This window comes from Anolis carolinensis, chromosome 1, assembly GCF_035594765.1.
Source record: "Anolis carolinensis isolate JA03-04 chromosome 1, rAnoCar3.1.pri, whole genome shotgun sequence".
NCBI lineage: Eukaryota > Metazoa > Chordata > Lepidosauria > Squamata > Dactyloidae > Anolis > Anolis carolinensis.
Genome location: NC_085841.1, coordinates 178723654 through 178748684, shown reverse-complemented (window position 1 = coordinate 178748684; position 25031 = coordinate 178723654). Strand labels below are relative to the sequence as shown.

Here is a 25031-nt window from a genome sequence, read left to right as displayed (position 1 = left end):
CAAATATACCCAAATGAGACTAACATTTGAGACACCACAATGTGTTTTGACCAGTGTAATCAATGGTATTGGGAAACCTCTTAGTTTGGGTAGATCCCAAGAACATTAAGAAATGCAGTGGTTGTATTAGGATAGTGAGCGTCTGGTACCATTTGAGTATACTTTGTATTTGGAAATCCATTCATAATTAGTATTGCCCTTTTTCTGTATCAGGGAGATCTGGTGCTTTATCGCATTAGGGCTTGACATAAATATTGTCGCTTTACTGACTTTTCAAAAAAGGGAGAACATAGTTGACAAAAGAACATTTTCAGAAAATGGCTGACTACTTCTGTAGCAGATTGACCACAGTTATGACACATCTGATATGCAATTGGTACTATTAATATACCACAATATAAGATAAGATCCAGGTCTTAAAACATGGGGTCGTAGTTTTATTTTTTTGCAACATTACATCCTTTATAACAAGTCATTTACTTAAATTCCAAATACGGGGATTAAATAGAACTAAAAAGCTGATCTTTTTTTTAAAGTGAAGCTATTGCCTATTGACCCTGAAATAAAATAAGGTTTACGATTGAATAGGTGCAAAATTCCTCTCATAACCTTTTACGTTTTTATTGGCAAAGTCATTTAAGGTCACTTTTGCTTCCAAGACCATCTTCCACGATTTCTGCTGAAGGACTTTTGCTTCATAATGGCTTCAGGTTCCACAGTGTTCTGTAAAGAAGGAGGCTGCTATGAAAACACTATTATCGCTCTTGCTACAGTTGCAGACACTGCCATACATCTGACAAATACAGTCATTTTTGCCACTCATTTCCAAGAACAGAATTCAAGTTCCAGTTTAATAGATTTTTTTTTAAAAAAAAATCAGTATTGTTCTCAGAATGTCAACAGCCAGCTGCCGTGCTTTTCTGGTTGAGGCGCTAAACAGAATGCCCAGTGTGCTTATTAATGGCATACAGGTACTGTACTGCACTGCATGCGTTTCAAGAGGACAGCATGGAAGGGCACCAACAAATACAGGCATTTGGAGCAGCTACTTTAATGCATATAGTGCAGGAGGTTTGACTCTGTGCAGGCAGAAGAACCTCATTTGACGTATGGTGGCACATGGCAAAATGGGTTCATGTGTTTGGACTTTTTTCTCTCTTTCTCAGAAGGCATGAAACAAAGCATCCCAAACAGGTACAGACATAAGCCTCGGCAGCATTGTTGTTTTTTCAGTCAAGTAGTCTTCAATAAACACTGGCATCTATTGCTGGGACAGTAAAGCACTCCGATTGGCTTTCATCTTCTCTAGTCGCTTCATTAGATGACCATTGCTTACTTCAAGTTCTTCTGTTCTGTCTAATGCTGAACGAAGCTAAAAATAAATAAACAAACAAAAATCAAATCCAGGTATAGGAAGCATAAGCAGTATTTTATTCATCCTGACAAACAGTGTGACCAGAATTAATTCCAATTTTAAGGACCAGGAAAGTAAGGTTGCTTTTCAAGGGATCCTCCTCTGTGCAGTCACATAAAGAGGATGTCACATAAACATACGAAGGTGCCTTTTGTGAAATCTGATCAATTGAGCTCCACCTCAGTTGTTCTAGATCAGGGGTCCCCAAACTTTTTTAAAAGGAGGCCAGTTCACAGTCCCTCAGACTGTTGGGAGGGTCGGACTATAGTTGTTGTTGTTTTTAAAAAAACTATGAACAAATTTCTATGCAGTGCACACTGCACATATCTTATTTTGAAGTAAAAACAAAACAAAACAGGAATACAGCATCAATGTTAATCATAATCACAATAAAAATAATAAAGAGGGTTAGAAGAGACCCCTTGGGCCATTTAATCCAACCTCCTATCTTTGTGCACCAAAAGAACTAGCAAAGCACCCCTTAATAATTATTAATTAAATAATGATTAAAATACCATTATAAACAAGCAAAGCTTTGGAAGGCATGCACCAGGCGAGGGAGGAAACGGGAAAGGTGTGCGCCTTTCCCTCCTACCCCATGCCACACACACCTTCCTCGGCGGAGGAGGAGGGAGCTGCCGCTGCAGGGGCCGGATAAATGGCTTTGATGGGCCGCATGTGGCCCCTGGGGCCTTAGTTTGGGGACCCCTGTTCTAGACCTTATGTTTCCAGGCATACTTAAGCCCCAGACATTTTCTAATATGTGGGATTAGACTCAAAATAAAGGAAAAAGATGGAATAGCTGAAAGCCCATAGTTTTTCATGTCATAGCTTCCACCAAGATATTCTTTAAATTGAAACTGAAAGATGGGTCCCACTTAAGCAGTGGTATATTGCCACCTGAGGAACACTGAAACGATCCAGAGGGGTGCTAGTAGCCTGGGGTGTAACTGGGAGTGGCATTGAAGAAAAATAAGGTGGTAGTAAAAACATGAAGAAAGAAAAAAAAACTGAAAACCATTCAATAATGTTTAATTTGTTACATAACATAGAGTTAAACATATAGTGATTATTTTCTAAATGAATACACAAAATGCAAGTTATAGTAGTTTTAACAAGCAAGTGCTGGCTTGTGAATGTGTTGTGCATTGTTGGGAAGTTCAGCAAGCATCAGTAGAAATATGTATGTGTGGTGACTTTAGAGTACAAGGATATAAATAAGTGGCATATATGAACTTTAATTTAGATTGTTTCTGAATTGTGTGACAATCAGTTAATAATAGTGCAAGTGCAATAAGTATTTAAAACTTGTATTCATGCTGCTGACAAAAATAGAGCTGAACATTAAAAACATTGATAGCAGCACACCAGGTTCATCCTTCTCATTTAAAATTATTTTCTGTGTGTAATGTGGCTGTTACTATTGATGATATGAATAAATAATTTTATACTGCCAAGTTTCTTGTTTACAACATCTTTCTTTACCATGTTGTAAAATGTAGGTAACAACATAGATAAATAAAAGAATGTCACTGCATCTTTCTGTTTCTTCACTTAAAAATTTCCAGTAATTTTTTTCTGAAAAGGGGCCAGTAGCCCAGATGAGTTTGGGAACCTTTGGCTTAAAGGAATAGGAGGAGCAGTAACCTAGATGAAAAAGCTTAGAAAAGGCTTTGTCTGTCTGCACATTAAGTTTCCCACTGTGTTTTCTATGTTGTTTCAGTTTTTCCCTTTTGGGTGTTTTGTCCAGGCTATCAGTGTTGCCTGGTGCATTTATTTTAGCTGTGTTTTGGAGTGTTAGTGTTTCTGTATGTGCATGTGTTTACTAGTTCGTGCCCACAAATCCCCTAAAGTAAAGACCTCTTTAATTTGAGTGGCAGAAATTCTCCAACGTCTTATGTGGGGAGCTTTTCCTATCAGCTGCGGTCTGCTATTCTAGTACAGAAACACAAAGCCATTCACTGCACTATCATCATTAAACTTCCCAACAGCTGTGAGGAACCGATTGTCTGTAGGCGCCTTCCCAATATTGGGCTGCATAAGAAAAGTTAATCTTCAACATTTAGAATAGTTTCTTGGAATGGCACACACTGAAGTCATTCAACATCTATTTAGGTCCACCTAGACGCGTAATAAGATGTCTTTGGAACAACTTTTCAATTATATTAAGTGTCTTATTGATCAGAGGGGGGGGGTGTTTAATCTTGTGTAGTATTTCTGGTGTTAATTTTTAACATTTTTACTTAAAATTGTTCACTAGTACAAATTTACCTCTCTTTGGAGTTTACGTTTCTCTGATTTCAGCTCATCTTCTATTCTTTCAGCACTTTCTGAAGACATTTTATAGCGAGCAACTTGACTTTCCAGTCTTATTACCTAGCACGAAAAAACTTACTGTTAAGGTAGAAGTGGTGCACTACCACCATAGCATAACAATTATATATGAACCAAAACAAATCAGGTCAACATCAGTTTAAGACCCTCTGGACAAGAAGGTCTTTGCAGACTGCCAGCAAGACCCTAGGGAGCTTCTCTAGGGAGGGGACTTCAAAGCTAGGGTGCTACTACTAAAAACATATTTTCTCAATATCCTTCTGTCCTACTTCAGATAAGTAGGAGAGAAGAATCTCTGATGGAGATTCTTCATCAGGATACATTCAGGCAAACAAATCTGGTAACACACAATGATTACTAAAGGCCACAACCAGGACTTGGTTCTGGGTCCAGAAACAGTCTGGGATCCCAGGGTTAACAGAATTTCTGCTTCTAAAATGAGTGGGGAACACTTCAATGAGTTCTGATCAGGAAACTATTTAGAATTGCTGTCTTTAAAAAAAAGACATCGATGAGTTTCTCAAAATTGTTCATCTGTAGATTAGTAGATATGACCTACTAATTTTGTAACTATCTGGGGAGATAATGTAAAAGCAGTCAAATCATCAGATAAACTTTAAATAATATGAATACTCACTATTCCCCTCTCCCCAAGGCAAATACCACTTTAACAATCTGAAACATTGGTTTTACACTATTTTTCTAGAAACAACCCAAGATCACCAACCTCTCAACTAGGTTTCTAAGCTTTGTCCCAGCATTTACTTAAGACCCTGCAGAAGGTATTGCCACTAGCAGAACAACATGCAATAAACTTGAAGTGAATCTAGAGAAAAATGTTATTACATTTATATCAATCAACGTCTGAAATAGATATACAAATAATGTACACTATAGTATATATTCCTGCATAAGGCTGGGCATTTTTAGCAAAAAATTTGATGGTCAGGGGCAACTGGATCCCTGAGGTGGCATTAGCCCTCCCTTCTCTCTATTGAATGACCCTTGACACATCCATAGGTCACATCAAAATCCGTAATTCTGACCCCAAAACCTGCCCTCAACTAATACATAAGGTCAATTTATACACAAGTCTAGACAGTAATTTCAGTAGATGTTTTGAAGTACTATTGCCTGGGTTCCCAAAATTAAATAAAGAAATAGCAAGCAATGTAAATAGCTGAAGGATCTTAGAACATCAAAAACATACATTCTGTTCCAGTGCTGTAATTTCTTGTTCAGATTTTGCAAGCTTAAATTTGAGGTCACTGATTTGTCTATTTGCATCTCCTAAAAATAAAAACAAAACAAAACACAATTTCATTAGTCATCGGATAAAGCCTGGAGTAAATTTCTATCCCAAAATTTCCTGGGAAATCAGAATAAATATGCTGCAATTTAGTCAAAGTCTAAAATGTAGTTATTAAAATGCACTCTTTCCTCAAGGACAAACACGAAATGTCTTATGTTCTAACAGCTCATAAAACTCCTTTAATAAAGTCCATACATTCCTTGAAATCTGGCTGTTTTCTGCTTTACACCTGAATCCAAGTAGGAACTCATTTGTTACATTATAGATAATATAATTGGCCCTTTGCATCAGTGGATTCTGCATCCATGGATTCAACCACCCGTGGCTTGAAAATATTTTAAAAATCCAAAAAGCAAAGCTTAAGTCTTCCATGTTATATAAGGAATGCAATTTACTATGTATGCCATTGAGACTTGAGAATCCTTGAATGTTGATATCTATGGAGTGTTCTGAAACCAAACCCTAGCAGATACCAAGGGTCCAGTGTATTCATGGCTAACATTCTGAGGAAACTGGATATCTGAGACCCACACATAAAACTTAGAAGTCAACAAATGGAAATCAACTTTTCTTTCCAAATTGGAAAGCATACACACAGTCTCCACAATAAGAATCTCACTAATATGTATTGGTTACCACATATAAATGGAATTATTAACACATTTAGCCACAGAACAAATAGAATGTTAACTTTATAGAATTATTAAACTATGCCCACATTCATTGATAATAGAAAAAAACTGGAAAGAACTTGCAGACATAATGGGTATTCAGCTTAGGGAGGGAGCTTTACCCTTACATGAGGAATGCTGGTGTGCTATATAACAGAGAGCCCACTTTAATTCTATCTAATTTAGTCTTTGTGTCTGTGGAGAGAGTTAGCTACTGTTACAGACAAGCATATTTTCTTCAATATGGGGATTAATCTTACTTTGGAGATCAACCGCATGTGTCTCTGTGCCATTTTCTAGTACTTCCTCCTCCAAATGCATATTCTGCATTTTACCATTCTGTTTTTCTTCCAGTTGTGCTTTGAAGTTTTTAACCTGAAATCCAAAGACAATTTAATCAACTTATTTAAAATAAGCTAATCAATATAAGCAAAGCAAAATATGAGTAAGATAATTAAAGAACTCTTGATTTCTGGAAATTTCTGCCGTAAGCAGGTACATCTGAATGGGAAAATAGCCTGCTTGCCTGTAGCTATAGTTCTTTTAGTGATCATCTAAGAATCCAAACATGGGATTTCTGTGCTTTGTGCAGTCTGTTCTGGAACTGAGCTTTAGCAAGAGCCCTACCCCCTAATTTACTACCCCATCTTTAAGAGTAGAGCTTCTACTGTTCCCACTCATTTCCCAGTAAGTCTCATGGCAGTGTGAGAAAAGATGAAACCTGAACTTGAACACAGAGTCTGACACGAGAAGAAGGATGGGTTCCCTGAATATACAGTTTACTGTTTCAAGAACCATTGTTACAGGGAAGCAATTTTTCTCAGCTTCATTGCCGTTTTGGAGCAGCACATACATGAATACATAGCCAACTAACTTAGGCAGGATGATAGAAAAGTCAAGATTGCATGAAGAGAGATCCCTTATGAAACACCCATATTCATGAGCTCAGATAGTGATAGATCAGCTGTTCCCAACCTTTGGTCCTCCAGGTGTTTCGGACTTCAACTCCCAGAATTCCTAACAGCTGATTAAGATGGCTGGGATTGAAATCCAAAACACCTGGAGGACCAAAGGTTGGGCACCAGTGTGCTAGATGAAAAAGGAAAACTGAGACTGGGCAGTATCTTTTCTTTTGGAAAAGATAAAGGAATGCCAAGGATGTAGATACAAGGAATACATATAATGACTTCTGATAGACCAGGGCAGTGGTAGAATTGCCATTTTATAAGAGATGATGATAATAAAAGAAATCTATTTGTTGGAATAAGCCTCATTCATAGTGTATGGGTATTTTGGAAAGATACAGTCGGACAAAAACTTTTATCAATACTCCAGGGACCAAGTTGTTTATGAAGGGAAATCTGGAGGAATAAAAGCTCAGGTGGAAAGGCAAGATACAATTTTGGGCAGGAAGTTCATGTCCAATCTCAGAATCGTGCAAAGCAAGACAATCTGAAGGATACAAAACCAGCTTGCCTAGTGAGACATTGCGATTGCCCTAAGCCCCAAATGAACAAGAGCTACATGTCAAGGAAGTGTAGTATCATAGTAGAGATAACCATATAGAGAAGTAGGAATGAACCTCACAAGATGATGATGCAGGTTCTAAAGGCAATATGAGACCCTCTTACTTATCAAATCGGAGAAAACAAATTACCATGAAAAGTATACATTCTCCAGCTTTAATAAGAAGCTAATATCTCACATAGAGTTCTGGCATCTGTTCTGAGTAGCATAGACTTGTAATGAGTCTACAAGGTCTGATAAAAGCAGTAGCTTTTGCTTTGCCTGCAGTACTACTGGGAACATAGGCAGAAGTTCAGGGTACAGTAGAGTCTCACTTATCCAAGACTCACTTATCCAACGTTCTGGATTTTCCAACGCATTTTTGTAGTCAATGTTTTCAATACATCGTGATATTTTGGTGGTAAATTCGTAAATATAGTAATTGCTACATAGCCTTACTGCATATTGAACTACTTTTTCTGTCAAATTTGTTGTATAACATGATGTTTTGGTGCTTAATTTGTAAAATCATAACCTAATTTGATGTTTAATAGGCTTTTCCTTAATCCCTCCTTATTATCCAACATATTCGCTTATCCAACATTCTGCCGGCCCGTTTATGTTGGATAAGTGAGACTCTAACAAGAAAAGACACAGTTGTAGATGGTGTTTATATTTTTTTGCAATAACAATCCTATGCATTTTAGGCAGGAAACAACTGCATGTCAAAAGGTGTGAAAACAGGAATACAATCCCATACTTTTTTCCTCTCATAAAAATTGTGAAGTTGGCATCTTTTGAGATGCAGCCAAGTTTAACAGAAGCCAGACAATGCCTCTCAGACAAAACAAACAGTAACAGCTAGTATCAACAATACAGCTTCAGTGAAGTATTCTTCTTTTCATTCTCAAGAAATGCACGTACAGATTGCTTAGATTTAAGACCTATAAGACAGTTCACTTGGTTGGGTGACTAGGACTTGTGCAATATTATGTTTTAAATTTTGTATACTGTTTTTATTTGATTATATTTAGGCGTTTAAATGTTTATGTTTTATTGTATTACTGTGGTTTGTATTATTGACATTGAATTTTGCCTGTTTTGTAAGCCACCTTGAGTCCCCTCTGGTGAGAAAGGCGGGGTAGAAATGTTGCAAATAAATAAATAAATAAACCTATTTCCTTGTAATACAGATCCATCTGATTCCCATCCTATTCTTCGGAGCAGAAGGAAACAAGCTTGCTCCTTGTCTACATGACACCCCTTCAGAAATTTAAAGATAGCTGTGAAGCCAGCTCTCAGTTTTCTTTCAGCAAAATGTAAGCCATTACTTGAGATCAGGAGGAAACAGAGCAGAGAAGCCACAGGTTAGAAGTATCTTGGAGTATATTTCAAAAGCAATAAAAAGAGATACTTCAAGCAATACTTATTTAAAGCAACATTTTGACTTCTGGGTGGATGGGACTGATATCAAAGCTTCCAACTCGAGAATATTCTGAAAAGGGGTTTGCACGGGTACTGAAGGTCCATGTATGTGATGCACAGGAACTGTAAAGACACACATATTTCCATAGGATAAGAACTGCTGGTGTAATGAATTATGGGATGGCAGGAGAAAAGCTCATAAGCAACTTTAACCTATTACATGTTTCTTTACAGCTTTAAATGCAAACTGTTTAGGTTTATGAAATCAACAAAGTGACTTGAACCTCTTCTGTTAAATAGAACAGGTGCATAAAGAAGAACCTGTAGACACTGTCAGCATGTTCCTAAAGAACCATGACAGCTCCCTGAGTTTTTTCAAAACTAAAGGTTTTAGGAAACCATATTTGTTACACTGGTTACCAAGATTATGACATTATAATTATGTAAAGAAATAATCCTTTGGAATGCTTAGTGTGAGAAGGTGACTATGGGAGGAAAGGTTGTCAGTAAGGATGCAACGTTTTGTATGACTCTGTTTAAAGTTAACATAGTATATCAGAATTGTGAAGACAGTCACTCAGCAATTGTCAAGTGACAAGACAATGTACTTTAGGCAGGGATTTGTGTACTTAGGCCATTGTACAGAATACCTAAGCACATGTCTTTTTCAGATAATGTCCTTTTAGAAAGGCCCCCAGAACATTTGATACAACCTTAAAACTTCCATCATCACACTCAAACTTGAAATTCTTCTTACTGAAGTGGCCAAGGACTTGCTCTCGTTTGGCTTAGAGGAGCCCTTTCATTTTATTCCATTCTTTATGGGAAGATGTGATCTTGTAAGTTAATTTTAATGAGTACAGGAAAAAAACAACACCTTAACATAAAAATGTAGATTACCTGTTCAAGTAAAGATTCTCGTTCATCAATAAGTTTTCTCAATCTAATGTCTATAAAGAGGGAAAAAACATATGAAGAGTTCAATGTTGATATTGTGAAACCAAAGAAGTCCAAGTTATGTGTATAATTTTGAAAAGAGAAACAATGATGGTTAGCTGATCTAACAATAAATGAAGTTATGCACGTACCACGGTAAATGAGGCCACAAACAGGACTGGGAAAGGGTTTCGCCCAAAGGGAGTTATGCCAGTCTCACACAAAGCATGCTTGTCACTTCAGTAGAAGCACCCAGCTGCATGCAAAGTGGCTATTCTTCTACTGTGGGTTAGCATGCAAGAATTCTAGGTTCAAAGCACTGGAATACAAAAATCTCACAATCTTTACATTTGAACAGCATTAGAAAGATACCATCAAAACACTATGAGCCACATAGCTTAGAAACAGTAAAGTCTTCATGATTTGTGCTTTATTTGTATTAAGAAACTGCACATACTGATTTTGCATTTTCCTGGGTGAGAGACATTTCAATGTGCATCTTTCAAATCCAGAAGAGAGTACCATCCCAAACCATTTGCTATTGTCCTCTTGAACTTGGGAACAAGCAGTTGTTAAAAATCTAGGATGTCCAAAGCAAGTACTCCCTTTCTCTTCATATGAAACAAAAGCCACACATGGTAGAAGGCAAATATAAAGGGATTGCTGATTCCATCACATTTTCTATTTGAAACTGAATATACCCCCCAAAAACCAACCTGCTGCAGTGATAATGACATTCATAGCAGTTTCATCTCCTTTCTCCCTATTTCCCCCAACCAATACCTAAAAACTTTACTCTGCAACAACTCATGACAAAAAATAACAGAACTGTAATATCATACTGCACAGAAACATTATTCTTCAGAAAGAGGTACTACTTGGTATTCAGATTTTTTCTGCATTTTCCCAGAAACTATTTGTTATAGCAGATGAGAAAAATCAATGAAAGAGCTGGGTGGACTTCCTGTTGTACACTGGCCCTTTCCTTTCCACCTGCCAAACTTTTCATCAGTTTGGAGTGGTTCTGGTATGTATAAGAAACTGTAACAGGAAGAGAGATGCAAAGAAATGAATCCCATTCTTGCTGTTGACCTCGATGTTCTTCTTACAAGCAAACAGAATTGACCCACTGCATCTACTGCTGAATGTTAATTCAACGATTATAAAACCCTCACTAATTAAGTGGGACTACTTATGTGTCATTTAGAAATTTAGATCACCAAGTCTCTATGGAGCTGTAGGTGTCTATATGACCAGTTACATAATAAGTGGAATATTTCACATTATAAAACTTCTTATATGAAGCTATTATTACAAATTATGTAAACAAAGCATTCCTATTATTTTTAAATTTAGGACAACTATATATGTCTGGAGTAGAAAATAAAGCTTACCTAGCATTTGTAAACTTTACAGATATGAAATACACCATTTGTAGTACAGAAGATTATTAACAGGTTAAATGGTTTCAGAAATGTATACAGCTCAAGAGAGATGACAATGGAGATGACAACTACTTTAGTAATGATCAAAATATAGTACATTTTAGGCTGTGAAACTTTTTTTGACCCAGTAGTGTTGTTACCATATAAATTAAGAATTATTATGTAAGAGTTCAAGATAGTCAATAGCATAACTTGGATGAAGAATTTTAATTATTCAACACAGAACTGTATTATGGTAGTTAGCCCCTTGAGTCCCAATGGGTAGAAAGGTGGGCTATAAACAAAGTTAACAACAACAGCAACAATAATAGCAATCATGTGGAAATTGCTTTTTTGTGATGCAATCCTTTCTAGATAGACACTGGGCAGGAGGGACGCTGGCATGTGAACAAACAAATGGTATACGTTTTCCCTTGTAAACTGCTCACTCACCTATGTGGGGTCACCTTTGATACATTCACCAATTAGATTACAGATGTTAAATTAACATAGAAAAGTTACTCCCACAAGACAAACACCAAATATTTATGTGTATTTTGGATCAAATTCAATGGCAGCTGAATTGCGCAATGTTAGATAATTTACTTACTTTAAAATGTCTGAATATTATATAATGGTGTAGAACCATCACCCCTCAATGTAGACATTAAAAAGAGAATTGCCATTAATGAAACTAAAGGTAGTGAAGTTATGCTAGAATCCAGCACCAAGGAAGTTTTCTTCTCAGTCCAGTCTGCTTCATTATGTGACTCAATGAGTTATTCGAGGCAAGCGAATTAAAGGCAAGCAATTAGTAACTGCAATAACAGTATTCTTTCCCCCACAACAATTGCTCCTGTCTCCCCAAATATGGTTCTTTCCAAGCGGTTAGGGAGTTATAGATTAATATAGTCATTATTTTACAGGACATCACCTTAGAACAGCAGTAGGGATGGGCAGTAAGTCACCAACAGTTTTCTTTGTTATCGCCAGTGAAGAAATCCTTAACAATTAATCCCTGTATGATTAGTTAAAATGGCCATTATCACAGAGGGCGCATGTCATAGCTTACAGGCACCCCATATAACAATAACAATTTAACTGTAAACACTGGATATGAATCTCTAATTATGTAAGGAATGACTACAGGCTTATATTAATTTATCACATGAAATCTGAATAGTTCATTTTGTTTGATATTCATCACTGCTCACTAAGAAATTTGATCAAAGCTAGTCGTAACTAGCTCAACTTATAGAGGCACTACAGATCCAATATTATTGGTATTATTAATTCCACATGTTTGTAGAAGGAATGAGTATGCAATCCCTAAATGAAAAATCGGTTTCTCCCATTACATAGAAATTTATGAACACAAAAAGTGAGTGGTTTCTATACAGCTACCTGCCTGAAAGACTTGTTTGCAATATGAACTTACTCCAGTTCATGTAATCAGCAGTGGCAGCTTTATTGAAGGCCTACATGCAATGGATTCTGTCACTGCTTTCCATAGAATTCAGAAATATTCATAACAAACCAGAAAGAAAACAATTGCAGGTGTGTTAACAATCATGGAAGGAAGGGCAAACATCAGTTTGGAAATGAGCGTATCTATATGCTCAAGAATCATAGGTTTAAATGGAACCACAATGACCATATAGTTAGATTTCCTGCCATGCAAGAATAGTGCGTTAACATTCTCACAAGAGATTGCTACCCAGCATCTGTTTAAAGGCCTCCATTGAAGGAGATTCCACCCACTTCCAAGGCTTTTACTGTCAGGAAATTCTTCTTAATGTAGTTCACAACCAAGTCTCTAGAGCAGCTGCTCAAGGCTGATCTTTTCAGACATGCATCTTTGACATTGTATTGAGCGTTCAAACTGGCTGATCTTACGCACCATATCTTCTAATATTGTTTTATGTCTTTGCTGCCCACAGCATGGAAAATTATTTCTCAAAGAAACTATTTTTTAAAAGAAAATATCTTATTAGTTAAGTCTGAAGTTGCTGATTTTAAATCCTTTCAGTACTGTACTGTATTGGCTATAAGACAAATCCTTTGCTTTTGCAAACAACTACAATATTTTAAGAAAGCAGTAAAGACAGCTCAAAATGAGTTAACACAAGTTTGACACATTCATATAAAACATTAGAAGGATCCATTTGATTATAAGCAGCTTTATAACCAGTGGGCAAGATACATTTTAAAGTATATATATTTTTATTTCTACTATATACAAATCAATGTGCATTACATATGGTCTGTTCTTTTGGTGTTTTATTACCCGCATACAAGGAGAGTATTTATTATTTGTCACAGTGCTATATGTCTATGATTTTCAAGGTTTACAGCTTTTAATTTTAATATTTAAAATATGTATGCAATAAAATACTCCTAGTTAGTACACATAAGGAAATCACATGCTCATACATGAAAAACATCAATATTTATTGTATCAAATACTCAAAATCAATTTATATGTTGATTTTAAGGCAGTAGGTTAAAGAGGGACTTTATGTATAGGACAGCAGTTTTCATCTTTGGTTTTGTGCTCTAAAACAATAATTAAGGCATTTGAAACATTCAGATTTGTCAACATCCCTGCAGAGAGGAAAAGGTAAATTTGAAATATGAAATATTCACATATATTGATCATTCTGGGGGGAAATGCAACATACGATATAAAGCCTTAGGAAAATCATTTGGTTTGTTATAATACGCAGTAAACATTTGAAAGAATAATTAAGCATAACGTGAACTGAAACTTTCTTACACACACATACACATACATATATGTTTAAAAGGCTATGTTAAACAGAATGACCTAAATTCAATACTTAGTCCCAACTAGAACAGACCCATTGAATGAGTGGCACTTATGTGTGTGTGGACTTAACAAGTTTCCATTGATTTCCGTTTTAGCTGGGAGGAATGACTTGATTTAAGCCTAATGGAATAGATTCAGATGAAGTCAGTCTAGTTCAGGTTTCAATGTAATCAGAACGAAAAGTTATTATGAATAACTTGTCTCCTTGATTTCAATAAAGTCTAAATTGTTCTAAATCTAGCTCAATGAATGAAATGGCTGAGTTCCTCATATACAACTTTTGAAAAACACAATTCTTATATTGAGCTAACTATTATTTGGCCATATAAGTGACATTACTTTGAAATGTGTCAAGATACATGCACATGGTATAATTTCCAGCAATCTATCAGCATTTTCAAAGGCTGCTGAAGCTACAGTGCTTTATAAAAATGGAATGAAATATAAATGTGTCTGACCACTGTGTCTCAGGAATATGTTCTCCAGGTTATCAGTTCCTAAAAACTATCAAATCCTTCCTGTCACTAAAATACTGAAAAGATAAAATATTATAGTATCACCTTAATGGCATATGAAAAAGAAATTAGAAATTAGTATTATTAATGACTTAGTTTAGTTATAAACAGTGAGTAAACCTAAAAAGTACAAAAACCTTCTTATGTAGCCATTATTGATGGAGATAACAAATTGTATAAACTGTCGTTGTCTAAAAACTGGTTATTGTGAAACTGTTTTCTATAAATCAAAAATTAGACAGTGATGTCCTCAATTTTTTTGTATAAAAGTGCCTTTTTGCTCTGTAACATATTAGACAGCTATGAGAAATATGCAACGACAACCTACCTTCGAGGCTACGACATAACACAATCTTCACGAGATTTACCTTTACCCTTTCGACCCACCTGGGTGTCCGGTTGGCTTTCTTGTTGAGCTAGCCCTAGCTTTTCCAACTGCTCTAATGTATATGCAGCAATTTGTTCTGAGCTGATTTCTTCTAATATCCTTTTGTTGGAATCTTCTAACATTTCACTTTGGGCCTCTGGTGGCTCAGAAATGGCAGCATCAGTTTGCAAATGGTCAGCTTCTTTTTCCTGCTGTGTATTTTTGGTTTTGGTCAACACATTCTCACTTCCCATTTCATCCATTGAGATTTGGTAGTCCTTCTCCTTTTTGTCTTCTCCAACAGGTCTTTCTTTCTCTCTATTTTCATTATCTTTTTTTATGACATCCTGCAATGCACTTTCTGCAGTCCCATCTGTCTCTTGGGTTTTTTGATCATTTATTTCTAGTTCATTACCTTGGTCTTCACTCCTTTCAGTTGTTTTTAATTCTCCAAAGGAAGACTCACTGAAATCAGAGGCTTCATGATATTCTTCCAAATGTTCGTCTTCACTATCAGAATCTCTCTTTTGATTACTGAATTCAGCTTTCTCAAGCTTCAGATCAACAGCCTCAAGATCTGGAACAGCATCTATAACCTTTTCTTCTGTCTTTGTGAAATTCACGTCCTCTTCATTTCTTTTACATACTTCCTCAACATCTTCTATGAGAATATTTGCAGCAACATCCAGTCCTGGAAATTTTTCGTCTTGTTTTTCTGCTCTTGGTTCTTCTGTACATGCTGGATTATCTTGACTATCAGCATCATCATCTTCACTTTTAGATGGGATCTCAACCGGAGTTTTTTCATCATTTATGATTTCAAAATTTATTTTATTGCCTTTTCTAGAATCATCCTCAAGATCTAACTTCTTTCTCTCATGAGTCTGGCATTCATTCTGCTCTACACCATCTACAACAATGTTTTCTGGATGCACGTCTGTCATGCTATTTTGCTTATCATTTTTTTCAGAAACTGCATCCAGTCCTGGAAAACTTTCGTCTTGTCTTTCTGTTCTTGGTTCTTCTGTAAATGCTGGATTATCTTGACTATCAGCATCATCATCTTCAATTTTAGATGGGATCTCAACCAAAGTTTTTTCATCATTTACAATTTCAGGTTTTATTTCACTGCCTTTTCTAGAATCATCCTTGAGATCTAACTGCTTTCTCTCATGCATCTGGCATTCATTCTGCTCTACGCCATCTACAACAATGTTTTCTGGATGGACGTCTGTCATGCTATTTTGCTTATTTTTTTCAGAAACTGCATTTTCTTCTTGAATTCTTAACACAGTTTCTCTCTGCTCGGTCCCTTTAGCAAGGCTTTCCCCAAGATTATCTTCACTTGCTTCTAGCTGTTGCTCAATACTTTCCTCTTCAGTGAATGCATCATGGTTAGAAGATGAGGTCTGTGTTTCTTCCACTTCTACTTGTTTTTGTTCCTCCATAAGGTCACCTGGTGTCTGTTCCCTAGTACAGGCTGTTTCTGTATGTTCGACTGGAGAATCTATTTTATCGCTCTGCTGTTGAACTAAATTTTCCATCTCATCATCTTCATCAGTTCCATCAGCCTCATTTTCATCCTGCTGTTCTTTATCGGTTTTTGTAATACCTTGATCTTTAATAAGCAAATCAACTTCAATAATTTTGTTTTCTGATAGTTTGATATCAGAATGAATAGCTGATGTTTTTGAAAGCATATCACCTGCCAAGCCTGGTGTTTCTGAATGACTGGAAGCTGCTTTTTGGCTGTCATTCACAAAATCTAAAGCTTCCTGAAATATTTCATTATTATTGTCCTCTCCCACATCAACTACAATATCTGTTAGTTTTTCATTATTTTGCTTTTGGGGAAGCATTTCTAAACCTGTATGTATTGTTTCACCAACCTCAATACCTGGAGCTGTTTCTTTACTTTGATTACTAATTTTATTTACAACATTTTCATTCAACTCTTTCCCTTCTGACGTATAACCAAGTGAGCCCCCTTCTATGCAAAATTCAACTACGTCACTATTTTTAGGGGAATAAACAATTTCTGGGACATGCTCTGTGTGACTTTTAGCTGGTTCCTCAAGTCCACTATTTAATACCAAAGTTGACGCAACTTTGCCTTCAGTGATTTTTTCTGCCTCCGCATTTTCATCTGCATGCAACGTCTTTATCTCCGAACACTCCTGTACAATTTCCTGCTCCTTAGTCTCCTCTGTGTGTTCCTCATGCTCAGTATTCTGCAAGATTTCTCTTTTCCCCACATTCTCCACAATCTCATTTTTCATCTCCACTTCATTGGCTCTTCCTAAAAGATTATTAAGAAAGTTGAAGGGACCACATTGTAGGGAAACTATTTAATCTTGTTATATTTAATGCTTACCTCCCCACTTAAAACCCAGAAGAGAGAAGGAATCAAAAAGAACTGGTTAAGAAAGATCAGCTTTTGCCAATTATGTGAAGGCAAAGCAGCAATTGAATTAGTAAGATGATGAGCAAAATGCATCTCTAGCCCGACTATCAACTGCACTGCATCTATCCATGTTACTGATGATAAAGTTTACATATAAATATACCCACTTTCAATATTCTTTTTAAAAATATGGTAACTCGAGCCATGCATTTCCAGTGTTCACATCTGTATAACTGGAATTATACACATTTAATGTCTCAATTTTCCTCCCAAAGGTACAAATTTTGCGCTTCTGATTTGCCTGGCAATTTTTAGTACTTCTTTGGCCTAAAAGTGTTTTCTTTTACAATTGGCATGGAAAATAATAGGACACCTTGTAAATGTAGCTCTTAGAAAAATTACTACTATGATGCTAAAAAGAACAATATTTTGCGGTAAAACATGGAAGTCAGCACAAAGAATATTAGTAATGTGTATTACTAGTCCAATTTTACAAAATCTCAAGTATAATTTCTGGACTTTCCCCATATGTTGCTGGAGACTGGGGTAACTTCAGAATTGCTCACAACATTTTGGATGAGAGTTGTCTAAAGAAAATGTGTACAGGCTTGCCAGACAGCTAGGATCTCTTTGAATAATTCCCACCTCTGGACCTTGGGGAATAAAAGGAACTACTTTAGCATTCCCTGTTAAAAGCAAAGAAAAAGGTAATACGCTTGGAGTGATCATTGGCATTAAGCAAAAAGTCAAACGTACAGAAGTGATTGAACAAGCAGCATGCTAGTGATTAGTTAGTTGTTCAGATTATAAAAGATTTCAAGCAAAGCTAGCAATTAAAAACACACAGCAGAAAGCCAACACTTACCAAGCGTGCCATCCCCAGGTCCCCCAGGGATGTGACTTGTGCCTGAGACCATCTTGGAAGAACTTGATAGTCCATCATTATGAAGGCCACCAGAGGTTTCTCCATTGGTAGCTACCTCTAAATTGGGGATTATTCCATGTTGCTGTAAGTGAAACAACAAAGTAACAATATGACATCACGTGCAATTTGTTTGCAAAGACCTGAAATAAAGATGGTGCAAAGAGGACATGAGTATGAGTATAAAGAATTGTATGAGGACAGGTAAATACAGCTGATATAAGAAAGACTGTGACAGAAAACCTAAATGGCTAAAGAAATGTTTCTCTGGAAAAATATCAATTCTTAGTTATTTTTTATTCTTGTCATCCCTCCGTGTAAGATCAGGAAAACATGTTATTGTCTCATGAAGATAATGTAAGATTTGGTCCACTTGGCCCAAAGCCATCTGAACCAAAGTGAATTATATACCTAAACAAGGATGGATTTTTTAAGTTTAGCACTCCAGTTTCTAATCTAAACCATGCTGGATTCCCAAATAACTCTTACCCTCCCCCCCCTCCTCTATGCTCTGAGGGGCATTAAGTTGCAGACATCCGATTTACATTCAACTTTGAGTTAAGAACGGGGGTGAGCAAGTGAGAGGAAATATACCCCTCGGAAGGGAAATTCACTCCTGGAAGAGTTATGGGGAAAAGGTCTCTCCACTGAAGCTTTATCCTTATTTCCACAGCAACCCACCTTTTTCAAAATCCAATTATCACAGGACAGCAAGTGAGGTGAAATCTTCTGAACAGGGGCACAGACAATAAAATAAACACTACAGGGTTGTTAACCCTTTGCTATCCAAAACTTTTTTTTTAAAAAAAGGCTGGAGTTATATCAAAAAAAATCTCTGTTCCAACTTACACACTCAACTGAAGAACAAACCTACAGAACCTATCTTGCCCATAACCCAGGGACTGTCTACTTTCATTTTTTTTTCTGATACATTTTGAAGGAGAAAACGCTCTTCTGGCATAAGGGAAAGCATATACAATATCAGTTTATAAAATTGGGGATGTCTTAAAATCTCAGTCAAATTACAATGTTAATCTATACTTATTCTATACTACTTAATCAAAAGTAACTGAATTACATTGGCAGAAATGTGTATAGCATAAAACTTTAGAAATAAAGATTTTTCCCACTTTGCCAATGTTTTAACAATTTGCTCATCATAACTTCGGAGCTCTAGCCAGCTTCTTCTCTGGTATAGAGAAAGAAATCATTATTTACTCCTTTTAGGATGTTGTCTTCCATTGTTTCTGCGTACCTTCAATTGTTCCTTCAGCAGAACCACCTCCTCTCTAAGATCATCTCGCTCACTTCTTATGGAATCAAAGAACTCTTTCTGCCTCTCTAATGCCTGAGGTTTTTTTTAGGGACAAGCAGAAGATAAAGAGACAACAAGAGGAGAAAAGGAGGACGGGGAAAAATAAAGATAAAGGAAAATTAGCAATAAGAATGGGTAGATTTCAGATATGCAAAAGAATAATGGGATTTACATGCAAGAGGAGAAAGGAATCTCACTACAGTGTTTGTGGGTGTTATTAAAGGCATTTACAGGGTCTTAGTAAGTAGTATTTGCATCAGTGCACCATGTCAGAACAGACTGAGCAATAATCAAATGCTCAGGACAAGAATCATGCTTTGCGATGTTGGGCTTGGATCTTACACATTTTGGTTTGAGAGATGCTCCATATCACCAGCCTAACATCACAAATGTTGATTTTTATCCTGGTCTTCTTGTTCTCCCTTTTATGGTTAGGGTTGTTTGTTTTTTTTATTAAAAGGGCTGCACATAAAAATAGTAAGCTAACGTAGATCAGTATAATTTTAAAGCCTCCTTTTGTCATCGTAAAGGCTAAGGTGTTACAAAAGCCACAAGATAGTGGAAATGTAACACACTGAGTACTACAGTATGCTTAGCTCTACACTCAAACCCCAGCTATCAGTGTATCAGGGAGGACACAAAATGAGCTGTAGCAAAGAATCCTGAATATAATCTAGAGTATTTAGAAAAATAAAGAGGAAATTTCTTGTTACTTCACTGTAAGAAGAAACCATTCTGACTTTTTCTGCTGAAACCTAATGGGCAAAGAATGCTCCAAAGATAAGACTCTGTTGCTGAATTCTTCTGTTATGTAAAGTGTAATCATTTTTGTTATTGTTGACTCTATTTATATCTGTCTTTTTACACAGAACCTCAGAAAGTGGTAGCTTTCCTGTGGTTTGAAATTACGGTTAATGCACTTTGTATGAGTGAATGGACTATTAATATATAAGCTATGAGTATGACTTGTCTTAAAGCAGGTAGTCAAACTCTCACTGAACAACATTACATTTAGAAGCTCCCTCATTTGGTTGTTCTTGCCATAAAAGGGAAAGTAAAAGAGGCTGTGCGTATTACATTATTTGAGACAAAACTCAAAAGCAAAGTCCAACTCAAAGAGATGTGGTACCAATAAAATGAGAGATGTGGTACCAATAAAATGAAATAAAATTTAGTATTAGCTGTTTAGAATGTTGTCTGGGAAGGGGATACTTCTTTTGGCAACACACAGAACAGATATAGCTTTAGTAACCAGAGAAGAAAGTATTAACCTCCTTCAATCTGCATAGTTATTCCCCTCCATCTTCCATTTTATTTTTAAAATCTGTTATATTTTCTTTAGGAATTCCATAACACAGACACAAAAAATGTAAAATTCAAAGCTTTCTGTGGACAAAGCATGAAAATTAAGAAACTTTGAAGACATTTGTTCAGTTCCTATAATATTTCTATTGCAGCGTTTCTGGCATCTGAATACTAGTCCAAAATCACAAATTCAATCTCTAATACACAAACTAAAATCAAGATCTTTTTAGTAGCCACAACTTATATTTCAAAAGAATGTAATATCTTCTTACAAAAAAGAGCATGTGTGCACATTTTGTTGCCCTATGAGGAGATTAATTCAAAATGTATTCAAAATGACAGGATTTTTTAAAAGGCAATGGAGAAAATTTGAAAAAGTCTCCCCAGGAACAGATCATTTCCAGTGTGGTACATGAACCTATAGTTTGAATGGGAACTCCACCAAACCCTGAAGGGCACAAATCAGCAAGTCAACAGGAACTCTTTTGTGCCTAGTCCATGGCAGTGAGTCTTACTACTTTAATACTGTTTTCTCATGTTAATGGAGATCACTGATGATCTAAACATTTTTATATGTTTGTGAGTCCTACCCCTATCTTTTTTTCTTTCCATTCTATAGTCTCTTGAAGGTCAGAGATTTCCCTGACATAGCCCTCTTGTTTCTGTTGTAGCTGTCGGATTTCCTGAGGTGCAGGAGGAAACAAGAAGACAGAAAGCAGACAAGAAAGTTAATCAGGAAAAAATTCAGTGTTGCAACATTTACAAAGTGCAATTAATTTTTTTGAAGTTACAAAGGCTAAGACAAAGAAACCTACCCACCTGCAAAAATTTCATGGTTCTGCCCTGCAATTATAAAACTTTTTTCTCTTAAGGGAAATTACAAGTTTGGCTAAGCTACACTGTAGCAAGAATGCAGAAGTCAACCTGTAGCCAAGACCTATCTCCCGCTTACCTCCTGTATTCCCAAAGGCACTGAGGGATAGGGAAAGGGCAGATTGCTTAGCTGTAACTGCAGTTCTTCTAAGGCGGTGGTTCTCAACCTGTGGGTCCCCAGGTGTTTTGGCCTACAACTGCCAGAAATCCCAGCCAGTTTACCAGCTGATAGGATTTCTGGAAGTTGAAGGCTAAAACATCTGGGGAAGCACAGGCTGAGGACCACTGTTCTAGGGGTAATCTGTGAACTCACACAAATGGGATGCCTTTGAAAACTTTAGAGCTAAAATCTATTTGGTGGAAATTCTAACCCCTTCTCCATCATGTATGCCCTATACCAGTGATGGCAAACCTTTTAAAAACCTAGTGTCCAAACCGGATTGGGGGGGGGCACTCGGGGGGGGGGAGAGGCAGAGGGGAGCAAGCGAGCAGGGTAGGACTGGCCAAGTGAGCGGGCAAGCGGGCAAGCATGGGTGGGGGAAAGCAAGTACACAAGCAGGCAGGTGGGCGAGTGCAAGGTGGGCAGGGGAAACAGGTAAGCAGGCAGGCAAGCATGGGGTGCAAGCGATGAGCAGGCAAGGGGAGAATGGAGGTGGTGAGCAGGGGATGAGTGGAGCGAGCAGGTGATGGGGTGGGCAAAAGGGGCAACTGTGGGGGGCAAGCAGTGGGTGGGCGAGTGAGCAGGTGAGCGGAGGGGGGGGGTGACAGTGTGTGTGCCAAGGAAGAGGGCGCTGTGTGCTCCTTTTGGCACACGTGCCATAGGTTTGCCACTACTGCCCTATATAGTTCCCACTGAAATCTCCTCAGTTCCCCATCTACCAGAGTGGCACAGTTACTAATGTAGTCAAGCATAAGACAAAGGAGAGACAATGGATTGTGTGAGATCACAGATGATCACTTGAAGCGGCACAGTTACATGATTAGCAAATTACTCATCAGGATGGAAGGTGATCTTTGCTTATGAAAACTGAAACACAGCTTAGCCAAAGAAGATGGAATCTCTGGCATGAACATCTAATCTATAGAACGAAAGAACATGAGTCTAGGTAACTGGTATGAAAAGGTTCTGCAGTTAGGGCACTTATCCAAATTATGGCCTTTACTTAAGCAAAGAAACCACTTTGAGTGGTTTTATGTTTGGGAAATCTTCTCACAATTGAGGCACTTTTTATATAAAGCTGTAGATAGCATAAACTAGAGTCTAAGCCCACTGACAAATAAAAGGGTAGGAAAGAAAAGAAAGAAATAAAGGGGAAAGGGAAAAGAAGAAGAGAATGAAAGAGAACTGAGAAGTTTTAGGGGAACCATGCATAGGGTGTGTATGGTAGAGGAGGGAACGGGGCTCCCACTGACAAAATCTTAGCTCTAAAAGTTTCCAAAGATAAGCTGTGAAGGCACAGAAATCCTATGTATGAGTCATACAGACTACAAAGACAACATATATGAATTCCAGTTAGCATTCATCAAACCTGTTAACATGTATTTTAATAGGTAATCTGAGCACTGTTAACATTTGACAGAAAGTGCATCATTCTTCAAATCTAGCTTTTGCCACATTTGTCAAAGCATGAGTCATCACCACTGTCCTACTTTGGTTGTAAATATACATAGGTCATTTTAAAATGATTAGACCAGTGATTCCCAACCTGTGGGTCCTCAGATGTTTTGGCCTTCAACTCCCAGAAATCCTAACAGCTGGTAAACTGGCTGGGATTTCTGGGAGTTGTAGGCCAAAACACCTGGGCACCCACTGGCTGAGAACCACTGGACTAGATTATCTTGACCCATTTATTTATTTATACATACACACATGGATGCTGGAAAAGGAATCATGCTACTGCAACTTTTTCTACTGCATTAATATCTGATTAAAGAAGTATTCTGAATTTTTCATTTGGCACATTGCCAGCATTCTCTTCTTACTCCAATAACCCATCTGCAAAATATTTGGGTAGTATAAAGAGATTTTAAAAGATTTAAACTATCTCCATCTCATACTTTTCAAGTCAAGTTTTTATCCTTGTACTAGCCCCTCTTTCTTTTCTGATAGTCAACTCCAATGTTTCAAACCATGGAAGTCAACCAGTTGTCTTTAGGCAGTCTGAAAAGTGTTTTAGTAGATGGTCAAGAAACAGTTCTTTAATTCAGAACAACAGACACTTACAGGTCAGTGTAAGTTAGATCCAGCTATTACACACAACAGCAGTACTTTAAACACTTGAAAAAGAGAAATGTTATATGCATCTGAAAAATAAAAGGAAAACTTCTACCTGTGATGACGTATATATAGTTGGTTTTTCGTTGAGCAGCACCAAATGACAATTTAAATTAGAACAATGTACTAAAACATTCTTGCTTCTACGGTTCCACCAGGCATAGTCTTCCCATTACAATTAATTTTGAAGAATTATGTTTTGTGAAAATTCTAAAGCTAGAACAAAACTTCTGTGTATTCCATCAGAAAACATACAACCAAATGGTGATCTTGTTTATTTAACTAAAGTTTTGCTTACTGCAAGTAATTCTTCTCTTTGCTTCAGAGCTTCTTTTACTTCCACAAACTGGAACTGCAATATGGTGTGAGCATGTTTTTCCCTTTCAAAATCCTACCAAAATAAGAATTCTACAATTAGCTTATGAATTTCTTAATACAGGTTGAATATCTTTTAACCTAAATGCTTGGGCCCAGAAGTTTTTTAGATTGTGGATATTTTTGGATTTTGGAATATCTGTATTTACATATACAGTAGAGTCTCACTTATTCAAGATAAACAGGCTGGCAGAACATTGGATATGCGAAAATCTTGGATAATAAGGAAGGATTAAGAAAAAAGCCTATTAAACATAAAATTACATTATGATTTTACAAATTAAGCACCAAAACATGTTTTACAAGAAATTGACAGAAAAAGCAGTTCAATACACAGTAATGTTATGTAGTAATTACTGTATTTACGAATTTAGCACCAAAACATTGCAACATTTACTACAAAAACAATGACTACTAAAAAGCAGACTGCCTTGGATAATACAGAACCTTGGATAAATGAAGCTTGGATAAGTGAGGCTCTACTGTATGTTCATAATGAGGCATCTTGGAGATGAAACCCACACCTAAATACAAAATCAAATTATGTTGCATATGCACCATATACCCATAGCATGAAGGTACTGTACTTTTATACCAAATTTAATTTTGCACATGTAACGAAGTTTGTGCACATTGAACTATCAAAAAAAAAATTTATTTACTGTATTTATATACCGCCTTTTTCACCCCTGGGGGACTCAAACCAGTTTTCAACGTAAGCATGGCAAAATTAAATGCCGAACGTGAAAAACCAGAACAAAAAGATCAAACAATGACATTTAACCATAAATTAAAACTATGAAAACCATATAAAACCATAAAACATGG

At 36.7% G+C, this 25031-nt stretch overlaps 1 protein-coding gene across 30 annotated transcripts in view; it reads right to left on the bottom strand.

The window, feature by feature from the left end:
* Nucleotides 1–416: 416 nt before the first annotated feature.
* The window catches only part of lrrfip1 (LRR binding FLII interacting protein 1), a 145768-nt gene continuing 121153 nt past the window's right edge, over nucleotides 417–25031 (bottom strand). For 22 of the 30 annotated variants that reach the window (XM_062960623.1, XM_062960662.1, XM_062960647.1 and 19 more), the window contains 5 exons: nucleotides 24127–24219; nucleotides 21271–21363; nucleotides 19316–19408; nucleotides 18004–18145; nucleotides 13187–17033 (listed from right to left, as the gene is read on the bottom strand). In XM_062960623.1, the coding sequence (XP_062816693.1) occupies nucleotides 14704–17033; nucleotides 18004–18145; nucleotides 19316–19408; nucleotides 21271–21363; nucleotides 24127–24219 (2751 nt within the window). In that variant the 3' untranslated portion in view covers nucleotides 13187–14703. Of the gene's footprint in view, nucleotides 1373–3685; nucleotides 3791–4958; nucleotides 5039–5991; nucleotides 6107–9562; nucleotides 9613–13186; nucleotides 17034–18003; nucleotides 18146–19315; nucleotides 19409–21270; nucleotides 21364–24126; nucleotides 24220–25031 lie in introns of those variants that run through there. The other 8 variants (XM_062960681.1, XM_062960772.1, XM_008113628.3 and 5 more) reach the window with 5 other exon arrangements.